Source organism: Carassius carassius, chromosome 19 (genome assembly GCF_963082965.1).
Source record: "Carassius carassius chromosome 19, fCarCar2.1, whole genome shotgun sequence".
Lineage (NCBI taxonomy): Eukaryota > Metazoa > Chordata > Actinopteri > Cypriniformes > Cyprinidae > Carassius > Carassius carassius.
This window is the reverse complement of record NC_081773.1, coordinates 23489798-23503410: the sequence shown is the minus strand read 5'-3', so window position 1 is coordinate 23503410 and position 13613 is coordinate 23489798. Positions and strand designations below refer to the sequence as shown.

The following is a 13613-nucleotide window of genomic DNA, read 5'->3' as shown; positions in this document are numbered from 1 at the left end:
AAGAAAGAAAAGAACGCAAGATTTGTACTTTTCACAACAAGCTGGACTGTAGTTCATTGTTCCTTCTGTATACATTGTGAATCGCGCATTGATAAATGCGAGTTCCTGGGCGGATCCGCTCGCACTCACATCTGGATTAAAAACATCTGGATCCGCCTACACGGAACTCAGTCACACATACATACACAGTCCTGAACTCTCTTACAGATGAGCTTATCTGTGTCTGTCACGAGCACATAAAGAAAATAACAGCGTCGCTTCACCAGTTTGGGATCTGTGGATTGTGAGCTATTATGGGGCGCGCGGACTGCAGATCGTGGGCTCCAACATCTGTTCTTCTGTGCTTCTGTCGTAAGTAGATCTTCGCTTTTCTCGATGCTTTCATTGTCTGGAGGCTCCACGCATCAGAGCTTTGTCTTGAAGTTTCTGTGCAAAACTTTTTCAGACTGAGAATAGAATATCTAATATATTTAAACACGACAGAAACCCATTTTTTTCCACTCTAAACAGATATGGATTACCATAAACTGGGTTCAACGTCTTGGTTAAAATAAGATGCTTTTATTGAAAATCAAAATGACTTCCATGGCATCGCATGGAAAACATTTCTTTTGATTTTCTGAGATACTGCAAATGCAGTAAATCACCGTATATTCAAGTTCAAGTGTGTTTGGTTTACTTGAATAATAGCCTACAGTTTTACAGTTTGATTGGATATGAGTTGAAGCATCGTCCACATAGGCTAGTGGTTTTATGCACATTCGATTTTTTAAGGGTCCAATCATGAAAATAAGAAATAATAAATAAAATAATACATTTTTATTATTTTTAAGGGGGAAAATAATTTTATATTCTACAGTCATAAAATAGAGACTATTTATTTCCATCTGGTTCCAACTTTCCAATCTACAAAGTTGGTTCTTTAAGGTAATAATAATTATATATATATATATATATATACATTTTTATATATATATAAAGAACTGTTCACTGAAAGGTTCTTTGGGGAACCCATATGGTTCTTCAATGGCATAATAAAAAATTAAAAAAAAACTTTTAGAGCTTTTATTTCGTAACAATCTATCATTCTGGAATAAATATTAATGGTCACAGTATTTTAAGGTCTAATTCTAACTTTTAACAAATCATTAACTACAACTTTTGCCTCACAAAACTCTTCAAAAACAATTTGCTGCTTATTAATAGTTTGAAAGTTAGTTGTTAAGTTTAGGTATCAGTTTAGGTCATGCAGAATATGTGCTTTATAAATACTTATAAAAGCCAATTTGTTAATAATAGGCATGCTAATAAGCAATTGTGAGAATTGGTCCCTATACCATATTTATATTCAATATCAATACACTATTAGTCCTATTGCTATAACTATTGTTATTATCCCTACTGAAATGATATATCATGATCATGTCATGATATGATCATATTTTTAAAAGTTGGAACGTAATGCCTGAAACGAGAAGTCCAATATACACAACTATATGTTCATCATATTTCCTGTGTTGTTAAAAAAATGTTCATAAGAGCCACAGTACAGTGTAAACAGCATTTTGACATCAGTGAAAACCTTTGTATTTTCAGAACAGTACTTAAAAGTAAGATAGAAAAGTATCCTAAAATAGATCTGCATACATGACTATTTTGTGAAACTGTACACCAAAAACTAGATTTAATTAAAAACAGAATCTATGTGGTCACAGTGCATGGCATCTTTAATCCCGGGATTAAAATGCCATGCACTGTGACCACATGAAAACAACGATGTAGGAAAGTTCCAACAAGGAAACCCAATCCTAAGAATCCAAATGATCTTTGCACAGCAGGGACCTCCTTAAACGGTTTGGGTGTGTATAGAGTAGCTCCGCTTACAACAACAATTATGAAATATTACCATATGGGTGAAGAGAAGGGAACCATCACCTCTCAGTCTAGCTTATCATTTCCCATCTTATGTCCAAAACGCCTAAAAAAAAAAGCTGGGAAATACAGAGAGGCCACTAGTGTCAGTATGTGCGAATGTGACCTCACAGAGAAACTGTAGGCTACATAAAAATACAAAGACATCCTTCTAAGATCCCTTGAAGCATCTCCCTGCTTTGTCATCATGATTGCCCACAATGGCAATATTGTAATGACTTAAACAGAGGGTGCGATGCTGACAGGGCCTAACCAAACTCCGGTGACCTCTCAGTGGACACAGACTATCCTTCTCTTCTTTGTTTGCCTTGAGTCCAAAAAGTTGTTCTTAGTGGGCATGGGTTTGCACAGTACCCGTGGAGGAGAAGCATCATGTTTTCATTGATGATAAATGGTTGATTCTTATTATTTGGCAATGAGGAGAGATTGCTTTTGACAGGCTCTTCACCCTCCTTAACACTAAAATGGCACTCATGGAGTGTGTGTGAGCCACAGTCAACACTACAAAAACAACTTCTGAAGACATCTGTTTGTCATGAATGTGACAGTTATGCGAGTGCTGCGTTCACTGTACTGTTATTCATTTAGTATCAGGAAATGCTTTCAGGGATCAAGCTGAGTTTAAAAGGAATTGAAAAACTTGGAAATCTGCCACCCAGTGTGATAGTTTGATAACTGCATACTGGGGCCCCCGAAAATGCTTTATGGCATTTATAGATGTTTAAGAACATTTAATCTACTGTTTTGTCATTTAAAACAATGTTTTTTTAATTTATATTAGGGCTGTCAAGCGATTAAAATATTTAATCACGATTAATTGCATGATTGTCATGAGTTAACTCGTGATTAATCGCATTTATATCTGTTCTAAATGTACCTTAAACAAATACCTTTCCCGTTATCTTTTTTTATGGCATATTTGTCACACTGAAAAGATTCAGATCATTAAAAAAATGGAATATTACACAAAGATAATACAATTAAATACAAAATGCCATTTTTAAATGATGATTTCATTTAAAAGTTGTGAAAAATGAATTGCCCCCTTCTCTTAAATCATGAAAAATTTGTGATTAACCACATTATTTTAGAAAGCTGAGTTAAATTTCACCAGCCACACACAGGCGTGATTACTGCCAGACCTGATGAATCAAGAAATCACTTAAATAGAACCTGTCTGACAAAGTAAAGCATGCTTAAAGAACAACACATCATGCAGCGATCTAAAGAAATTCAGGAACAGATGGGAAACAAAACAGTTGACATGTATCAGTCTGGAAAGGGCCTTTGCACACTGAGTCCTACATTTTGTCAGAAATCTTTGCACGTTGAAAAATAAATATGACTTCATGTTGTGTCAATCACATTTACACACTGCCTCCAAAACTTTCATGTCATAAAAAATTTGGATCAGGTTCAATTTTCTGCATTTTTACATCTGTAGCATGCATTTTACTAGCGAATGGATGACGAATGCGAAAAATGGAAAAAAGCATGCAAAAATTTTGGACTCAATGTGAAAAGACCTTGAGGCTTTGGGACTCCAGCGAACCAACAGTGGTGAACCTTCCCAGGAGAGGCCGGCCTACCAAACTTACTCCAAGAGCCCAATGACAACTCATCCAGGAGGTCATAAAAGAACCCAGAACAACATCTAAAGAACTCCAGCCCTTATCTCATCTCACATTTGCCAAAAAATATCCTGATTATCCCCAAGGCTTTTGGGTAAATATTTTTTGGACTTACGCGAAAAAAGCTGAACTTTTTGGAAAGTGTGTGTCCCATTACATCTGACGTAAAACCGACATATCATTTCATAAAAAGAACATCATATCAACAGTCAAACATGGTGGTGTGATGGTCTGGGGTTGCTTTGCAGCTTCAGAACCTGGAGGTGTTGCAATAATTGATGGAACCATGAATTCTGCAATCTATCAGAAAATCCTGAAGGAGAATGTCAGGCTGTCAGTTTGTGACCTCAAGCTCAAGCGCACTTGGGTTCTGCAGCAGGACAATGATCCCAAACACACCAGGAAGTCCACCTCTGAATGGCTCAAGAAAAACAAAATGAAGGTTTTGGGGTGGCCAAATCAAAGTCTGGACTTAAAGGGTTACCCAACTCTTTACTCACTTGCATCTTTGGAACCAAATTTAAGATATTTTGGATGAAAAATTGGAGGCTTGTAACTGTCCCATTGACTTCCAAGTTAAACTGTCAAAGTCCAGAAAAGTATGAAAGACGTCGTCAGAATAGTCCATCTGCCATCAGTGGATCAAACGTAATATTATGAAGCAACAAGAGTACTTTTTGTACATGAAGAAAACAAAAATAATGACTTTATTCAACAATTTGTTTCCTCTGTTTCTCTCCACATTACTGTAGCGCCATTTTGGAGAACATGAGCTGAACGCAGGCAGCATATGCTTTTCTGAGTTAGCCACGCCTCGGGTTATGATATCTCGGGTTATCTTTGTGTAATATAAAAATTAGTTTGATGATCTGAACCATTCAAGTGTGACAAATATACAAAAAAAATGTAAAACCTTTTCACACCACTGTGTATATATATATACACATGCTAATGCTAATTAAAAAAATATAATTTTATAATCTAAAACTGTTTAATCTATACATAAATATTTGATAAATATTTGTTATATTTATTAAGCAATAACATACTTTTGGTTTATAAGTGCTGTCAAACGATTAATCGTGATTAATTGCATCTAAAATAAAACATTTTTTGTATAATATGTGTGTTCTGTCATGTATAAATACACACACTTACAGTATATATTTGGAAAATATTTACATGTATTTACATGTCTATATTTATATTCATAGAATTTATAATTTATAAAAAATATATTTCATATATAAAAAAAATAATTCCAAAATATATACGTACATACGTGTGTGTGTATTTATATATACAAAATAAATATATACAGTACAAATACATATGTAAACAAAAACCTTTAATTTGGATATGGTCAATCGCAATGAATTGTTTGACAGCACTAATTATATATATATATATATATATATATATATATATATATATATATATATATATATATATATATATATATATATATTATAGTGTTATAATGACAACCCGAAGGTGGTACTAGAAAACATTCCAAATATTATAAATTATACATCATCATACTTATGAATTACAAAGGGAAAAAGAGGGGAAATTTGCTTGAGTGCAAACCAAATAACTGCAGGCCAGCATCTCTTGTAAGCACGCAGCCATTGGTTTTCCCAGAAGCACCGAGGAGTTGTGCTTCAAACTTGGCCAATATGAGCGCTTCTGGCTTCAATTTATTTCTGGAGCAGTTGCTGCAGAGTTTAATTACTTTAAAGTTAATAGAACGGGGGCTTTTGTGCTTAGCCTGATGTTTTTTTTTCCTTCAGTTTTTCTCTTTCTCTCTGTTGTCTCTTTCTCCCTTCATGTCCCTTTCTCCTTCATGAAAGAGCTCTCTCTCTCTCTTTCTCGTATATTTTGATGGTAGGCATCAGCGGACATCTGGAAGTCTGTGTCAAATATCTCTACTCTTTCCTTTTAATACTGTTTACTGTAAGGTCGCTGCACTCCTTCAGCAAAATGGCTCCCACCCCTCATCTGCTTTTAATAAACAATTAATATTGTCATGATGTGGTAGTATCAAGACATAGGAGACAGTGTGCATGGGAAGGAATTCAGGCTTATCCCACTTTACCACAGGAACTCCTGACACTCTCATGAATACATATGCTTTCAGTGATGTGTGCACCAAACCAAATACACCCAAACACACAAATACACCCACACCAAGCCATATACTACATTCATCCAAATCCAATTAGAGATTTATGGACTCCAGATGGGTCATGTAGCTCAAAGATTTGCTCTTAAAATACTGTCTTGATTGCAGCTGTCATTACAGCTTTCATTCTTATGACTTTGCATTGTAATCAGTTTCATCATAGATCATTTTGACTGCTTTTACTGCACTCCTTGTGCTTCTAGACATTTCCCAAGGCTATCATATAGGCACTTATAAAATTTTTTTTCTGTTGACTTTAGGCCCAATTTATTATTATTATTGTTGTTATTTATGCTTATGCATCTTTGTTTCAGATGTTTTGCATTTTTCATTACCTTTATGAATTATTATATAAAGTTTATTAAATGAGAAACGGCAATGAATAATATTTATATTATAAAAAAACATTCTGCATTTCAACTGAATGTAAAAAAAAAAAAATGTGGAAAAACACACACACACACACACACACACACTTAAACATATTCTGTACACATTTACTATTTTATATATAAAAAATTATCAGCTACCTACAGTCTTCAATTAGAGCTATAATTAAAATTGACTAAATGCTGCTTAGTATTTTTATACTGTGTAAGCTATGAAGTCTTATTCACTATCCTTATTGCAGTGTTGCAGGCGCAGAGTTTCACCCTCATAAATACTAACCTCTGTAAGTGGTGTGATCACTCGAGTCCCGTATGTGAAGACAACGTCTGCTTGAGCAACTGCAGTCTGACCTCTTACTGTACTCTGGCTGAAGAAGTGTGTGTCGCGATATGGTAAGTCTAAATTTGAACTATATGCATATGTGACGTGCAATAAAAATTGCTTTTGAAAGGATAAAACCCTGTTCTCTGTTTGAACACACAAGCATTCCCTGTTCTTGTACACTTAAATGGCTTAAAATCTAAGAACTGATAACTTCAATAATAGTGTTTTTAGAGGCAGCATAAATATACAGAATGGAAAACAATAAACAAAACATGTGATAATGTATCATTTAGGTACAGTATTCATTTATATATAGTACTACACTGACAAAACATATGTGCATCTTTTAACTACACATCGTGATATAAACACTTAACTGCACTGATTTAATTCATTTTAAGTTGGTCAGTAGTTAACTAATTGTAAGCTACTTGTGTTTGATTCACAAAAAAGATCACAGTAATGTCTGTTAGAGTTATTTATTTTGTTAAGCAGTCATACTTCACTGGTTGTGCTAGAGTTTTTCCCTAATGAAAAATAACCATGGTTTTATCATAGTAAAAGTGTAGTAACTGTGTACATTTTAATATTGTCACACTGAATAAGAACTTGGGATCTGTGGTGTAATATGGGTTGCTTTTTCGAGAGATTTCCTTGTAAGACCAGTTCCATCCTGCTCATTCTATGAACAGCTTCTCGGGGAAGCCAATCGAGGTGAACTTTGAGTGACTGCGTAGAGGCAAGCTGTGAGTAAAAAGAGAGGCTCTTCTCTGAGAGGGGTCAAACAGAGACTCCCCTAATGCTGGATAAACAGCAAACACATTTATAACCCTCAGGAAAGTTTAGATTCTGGCATAAAGAACAAAGTGCACCTCTGAGCAGGGATTCCCTGGTTGAATTTTATTCTAGTTTTCATCGGAGGAACATAAAAAGACTTTTTCCTTTCTGAAGAATCAGGTCACTATTTTAACAGCTGATGGGTTTTTTCTGTCTTTTTTTCCACAGGAAGAAGGATAATGTGAGCGTGAGTGTGCGGACACTGTGTTATAACCCTCAGGATATGCTGGAGAACATAATGCTGACAAACTACTCCTCCAAAGAGTGTTTGATGACACCTCAGCCCTCTGAAGATGGCCTGCTCTTCATCTGCGGCTGTATCGGCGATCACGAGTGCAACGACAGACTCATCTTCGATAAAGGAGCCAACGGTGTGTTCAAATGAATACCTCAACACTGCTAAAAAATTTTCTGCCAAAATATTTTGCTTTGCAACACAAAACCATGGCTTCGGTATGGTTTCTGTATAGCAGGGGCAAAAAACTAAACATAAAATTGTTTTTTTTTATTAAAAAGTGGTTTCTGATCAAATTGCTCTTTCTTTAAATAAATTCAAGTTTTATCCGCGATAAAAATCTACCTTAGCTTATATATACTCCTTTCCATGGTTGAAACACTGATTGAGTGATTACTTGAGGTATGAGCTTGTCATTCATGTTTATTTTGCATTCAAACTAGTAGTAAAGAGATCACGCTAACTCGAGCTCTGTACTGCTATTTGAACTTGTACCGTTACACCTCTGTGAAGTAGCATTTCAGTTAGTATGCTCACTTAGAGGGCTCTGCCTTTATAGCAAGGTACTTCGCTGAGGTTTGGAACAGAGCCCATGTGTGCTTATATCATAGACTGTATAAAAACATGGACGTAGTGTCCGTGACATCATCCATAGGTTTTCAAAGAGCGTTTTTGAAGCCAAAAGTGGGCGGAGGCTGCCTTCGCCATCTTGGCAGCGCGTCACCCTGTGTCACTCCAAGATAAATCGAAAATGGGCAAAAAGGCAGGAGCTGGATGCTGAAACCACACCCATGTAGCTCGACGGCAGTCAGCAACGGCAATCCAACTGTCACTCAAGTAGCCACGCCCTTAATTATGCAGAACTTTAAGGATTAATATCATTTAAACGGATGAGTTATAAAAAAAAATGTTATATAAGTTATAATGAAGGGAAATATTAGCTATATAGACCAAAGTAATTTTTTGAACCAGGCTGTAAACATGTTTTTCTGCTGTAAAGTTGGGCATTTTTACATGGGGAGGCTATTGAATTGACTCCATTTTTCAGCCAGACTCTAGTGGCCAGTTAACAAATTACAGTTTAAGTCACTTCCATATGGACTTCACGAATGAGAGCGGGAGGTTGCCGCTTGGCTAATATATTTTATTTCCTTTGTTTGCCAGGATTCTCAAAGCTGAAGTCTAAAGACATCATTCCAGTAGTAGTCATAAGCCTGGTTCCACCCCTCCTGGTTGCTGTCATTGCTACCATGGCTTTTTACCTGTACCGCACACGTCAGCCTGGCAAGAAACCCAAAGACTGGGGGCCACGACGCACCCACTACCAGTCTCTAGATCCCGCCGAGGGCCAAGTAAATGGTAGCGATTACCGTGGCAAGCTGCCATCCCTCAGCGATGATGTCAATTCGGAAATCTCATCGACTTGTGCCAATAACCTTAACCACAACACAGAGCAACTGCCCATCCAGCTGGAGGCGCTGGTGGGTAAGGGACGCTTTGCAGAGGTATGGCGGGCACGGCTCAGTCATAATGAGGGGGGGCAGTATGAAACGGTGGCTGTGAAGATCTTCCCAGCAGTGGAGTATTCCTCTTGGTGTAACGAAAGAGCCATATTTTCTGACGTCAACTTAAAACATGAGAATATAGTGCAGTTCCTGACTGCTGAGGAGAGGGGCGGTACTGCTAACGCCCCCCAGAGGCAATACTGGCTCATCATGGCTTATTATAACATGGGAAACCTTCAGGAATTTCTGGCTGGTCATATCCTCACATGGACTGAGCTGTGTTCAATGGCAGGCTCTGTGGCAAGAGGCCTGGCACACCTGCATAGCGATACAACGCCCTGTGGCACACCTAAAGTGCCCATCGCCCACAGAGATCTAAAGAGCAGCAACATTGTGCTAAAGAACCTCAGCGAGTGTGTGCTCTGTGATTTCGGACTGGCTCTACAACTCGACCTCTCGCTCACTGTAGATGATTTTGCCAACAGTGGACAGGTAGGAACTATACTGGCTCTGTTACAAAACCCTGTGAGCTGCCTTGGTGTCTGCTGCCTGCTTAGGTAGTTGCCATCTTAGGCAGCTTTTAAACAAAATGAACCCTCAAAAGGTCACTAATCTCTGTAAAACTCCACATAGTTTTTTTGTTACTAAGCCAATAGGACAGAACTTTGATATAGAGCACAGAAAAATATTAGGTAAAATGAAGTATTTTTTATCAAAACTTTAAGATACTAAATGAAACTACTAAAAGTTTGTAGTTGGTAAGATTTTTATATGCTTTTGAAAGAAGTCTCTTATGCTCTCCAAGACCCAATACAGAAATATTGTAAAATATTGTTACAATTTAATAAACACACATATTTAGAAATGTAGTTCATTGTTATTAATGTTGAAAACAGTTGTGCTGCTTCATATTTGTGGAAACTGATACTTTTTTTTCAGGATACATGGTAGAACACTCGATGCACCAATTTATTTGAAGGAGAAATCGTCATTCTAATCTTGAAAGAAAGTATTTATTAAAAAAATAAAAATCTGTGGCTGAACTTTTGAACAGTATTGCATATTTATAATAAATATTTATTTTGCCCTATCTAGCATCTTCAGTTTATAAGCGCCTGCAAAACAGATTTCAATAGTTTCTGCCTTAGAATTTGGCAAAACTGCTCTGGGAACAGTGATCATTTCTTCAAGCTTTTTAAGCTTGCTCGGAGATTGATTTGTTTAGGTCACAGATGTAATCACATGAAACCATTAATAATTCAATTTGGTGCAGTTGTCTGATTTAAATCACATGGTCTGTTTCCTGTAGGTGGGGACCGCACGCTACATGGCCCCTGAGGTTCTGGAGTCCAGGATTAATCTAGAGGACTTGGAGTCCTTTAAACAGATTGATATCTACTCCATGGCCCTGGTGCTATGGGAAATGGTCTCCAGGTGTGATGTTATAGGAGGCAAGTAAAGCTCTCGATGGATATTAGCTTAAAAGATGCTGGAGGATAAAACACAGTGTAATAATTTAAGCATATGTGTTTTCTTTTTAACAGAGGTAAAGAGTTACGAACCCCCATTTGGCTCCAAGGTGTGTGAGCAACCTTGCGTAGACAGCATGAGAGACCTGGTGTTAAGAGACAGAGGACGACCAGATATTCCAGAGAGCTGGACAACACATCCAGTGCGTATTCATTAAACATAAAAAATAAGGGAATACATCAAATTTATTTAGAAATTTTACTTTTTTTATTTTTATTATGATACAACAGTGGAGAGTAGACAGGAAGCAAGGTGGGAGAGAGAGCAGGATAGGTCCTCGACCTGGGATTCGAAATCAGGACACCCATAACTTTATGACATTATATGCCAATGCACTTGGCCAATAGGCAGTTTTTTTAGATTTTATATATGCATTTAAAATAGAAGGCTCCTTATTAAATATATTTACTTAATTTAAAAACATTTTTCAAAATATTATTTTTAAAAGTATTTTTTATTTTAATTTATTTGAAAAAAAAGTATATATTTTAACACGCTTAAAAATCAGTTTATTTCATTTCTATTATTTTTTTATTTTTTATTATTTAATATGTATACACAAACACCAAATTTTTAATTAAAAAAAAAAGACGTATACCGTTATTTTACACACACACACACACACACACACACACATTCATTATTATTAGATTTTAATATATACCCAATATAATGTATTTTATAAAATGATATATTAAAAATATATATCTCCTTAATATATTTGATGTATACCCACGTTATAACAAAATCTAATTATTACGTTTTAAATGTAATTAAAATGTACATTATTAATTACATGTGCACATTTATACAATTTATAATAACTACTTTTTTTTAACAAATATGACATAATATCCTAATAAAATATACATTTTTAATATGCACATGTATATATATTGACACTGGCAAACTGAAATTAGCTTCTTAGAATGTTACTGACATTTCTGCCTGGTCTTTTAGGGCATGCAGCTCTTGTGTGCGACTATAACAGAGTGCTGGGATCACGACCCAGAGGCTCGTCTGACGGCACACTGTGTGGTGGAGCGCTTTAATACTCTGGCACAGGAAGAGCTGGAGAACTCCATCTGCACCCAAGCACCCATATTGCCATCTACAGAGGACCAAAGCCCATCCCTTCCCTTCCTTCCTCCCTGCACGGACCACAGCACTGGCATCCGTCTGCATGTTACATCTGACACACAGATCTCTATTTCCTCCAAGCAACCAAGTCAAATGTGACCTCTGTCCTTCCTGGAAAAATCAGACTTCTTGTAATCCATATTGAATCATTATGTGGAGCCGGTCTCCATTTTTCTTTAAACGCTAATCTAAACCGACGGACAAAAGAGGGTTTCTGTTCGAACATATCCTCGTTTACTTGTATAATGTCGTTAAAGGATGTAGTGAAGGATGAAAAGGCTGCTTTTTGCAATAAAGAAAAAAAAAAAGTAACGCAGGTGGAGAGAAGTTAGGGGTACGTGGCAGAAAGCTGCAAGCAGCGCAGTTATTCCGAACATGTTTTCCCAAAAATGTTTACCACACATAATTTTCTGGTTTACAATTTTCCATTGGTCTTTCTGACTCACTCAGTCATGAAATCCACGTGATCTCCCCATAAACTCAGTTTTGGGGGGACTTCAATTTGATTAACCACAGAACCACATACGATACACTAGCAACATAACTGCTGTTTTTAGACATTAAAAAGAACCAGTTTCATTTCATTGCTCACACGGGGTTGTAGTCCTTTCAAATGATTTTAGAATAACTTCAAAATGTGATCTGAGCCTGACATTGCACTGACCCTGTTTTAACCACTGACCTGATGACTTTAATTAAATGACAACTACATTAAGACTTTTTATCTGATCAATGTCCTGCTTCAGAAGTTGAGGATGAGCCTTTTCATTCCAGACTAACTGATTATAATCAATTAGCTTATCCTAATTAAAAGAAAAAAAGCTACTTTTTAAAGATTCCTTAGACTCACTTCTAAAGGTAAACAGGATTCAGTAAGCTAATGATTTGTTACATCAGTGAGCTTGGAGAAAAGCATGACACTAGCTTGTCTAGTTTCTAAAGAGCCTGCATTTACGCTCCAATTTTTTTTTTTTTTTTTTTTTTTTTTTTTAAGCAATCTGAGGTTCACCCAAATTCTACAGAGCTACTTTGAGGGACAGGGAAAATTCATACCAGATTGCACACTGGAAAAAGAACTGATGGAGATAAATACTTTCTGTGCAAATGTCAACATGAACATATGGCAACCTGTTATGCTTTTTCCATTACTGGAGATGAGGCAAACAAAGATGTCATTTTGCCCATTCCTAGTGTGAACTGGCTTCAAAGCTGTACAGTAATCACTTTATAAAATGTATATGCAAAATGTGTCCATTGACTTTTTGAAACAACATTTCTGGGTTAGAGTTTACACTACTGTTCAAAAGTTTGAGGTCGGAAAGATTCCTGAACATTTTTGAAAAACAGTTCTCCAAGGTACACCAAGACTGCAATTATTTAATCAAAAAAATACAGTAATATTGTGAAATATTATTAGAATTTACAAAAATAAATAAATCAGTTTTCCATTTTATTATATTTTTAAATTTACTGAAGTGATGGCCATTACTCCCGTCTTCAGGGTCACATGATCCTTCAGAAACCATTCTAATATGCTGATCTGAATCCTTAAGAAACATTTCTTATTAACATTAGTGTTGAAAAGTCGTGCTGCTTAATATTTTTTGTAAGTTTTATACTTTGATTCTTTGATGAATTGAAATTGCAAAAGTAACAACCAAACAGTCTGTACCAGTCACTTTCGATCAATTTAATGTTTCCTTGCTGAATGAAAGTATTAAAAACCCTTACTGCCCCCGAACATTTGAATGGTAGTATATGAGTAAAACCGACGGTATTAGATTTTTCACTATTCCTAATCACTGTTTTGTATAGAAACCTGTTCCTGCCTCAGAATAAAATATAAAAGTGGTAATTGTGAGAAAGGTTAACATTTCAAATAATGCTGTGTCACACTGCAGGAC

General features: G+C 36.1%; 1 protein-coding gene across 1 annotated transcript; it reads left to right on the top strand.

The window, feature by feature from the left end:
* The first annotated feature begins 155 nt into the window (after positions 1 to 155).
* tgfbr2l (transforming growth factor beta receptor-like) lies at positions 156 to 12426 on the top strand. Its single transcript, XM_059500387.1, has 7 exons — positions 156 to 351; positions 6380 to 6530; positions 7468 to 7670; positions 8699 to 9531; positions 10349 to 10490; positions 10584 to 10711; positions 11530 to 12426. The coding sequence occupies exons 1-7, from the start codon at positions 294 to 296 to the stop codon at positions 11806 to 11808; spliced, it is 1794 nt and encodes a 597-aa protein (XP_059356370.1). The 5' UTR covers positions 156 to 293; the 3' UTR covers positions 11809 to 12426.
* The last annotated feature ends 1187 nt before the right edge of the window (positions 12427 to 13613 follow it).

Coding starts and splice junctions, on each gene's coding strand:
- tgfbr2l (XM_059500387.1), top strand. CDS start 294: ATGGGGCGCGCGGACTGCAGATCGTGGGCTCCAACATCTGTTCTTCTG. Junction 352..6,379: donor TGTTCTTCTGTGCTTCTGTC/GTAAGTAGATCT, acceptor TCCTTATTGCAG/TGTTGCAGGCGCAGAGTTTC. Junction 9,532..10,348: donor ATTTTGCCAACAGTGGACAG/GTAGGAACTATA, acceptor TGTTTCCTGTAG/GTGGGGACCGCACGCTACAT.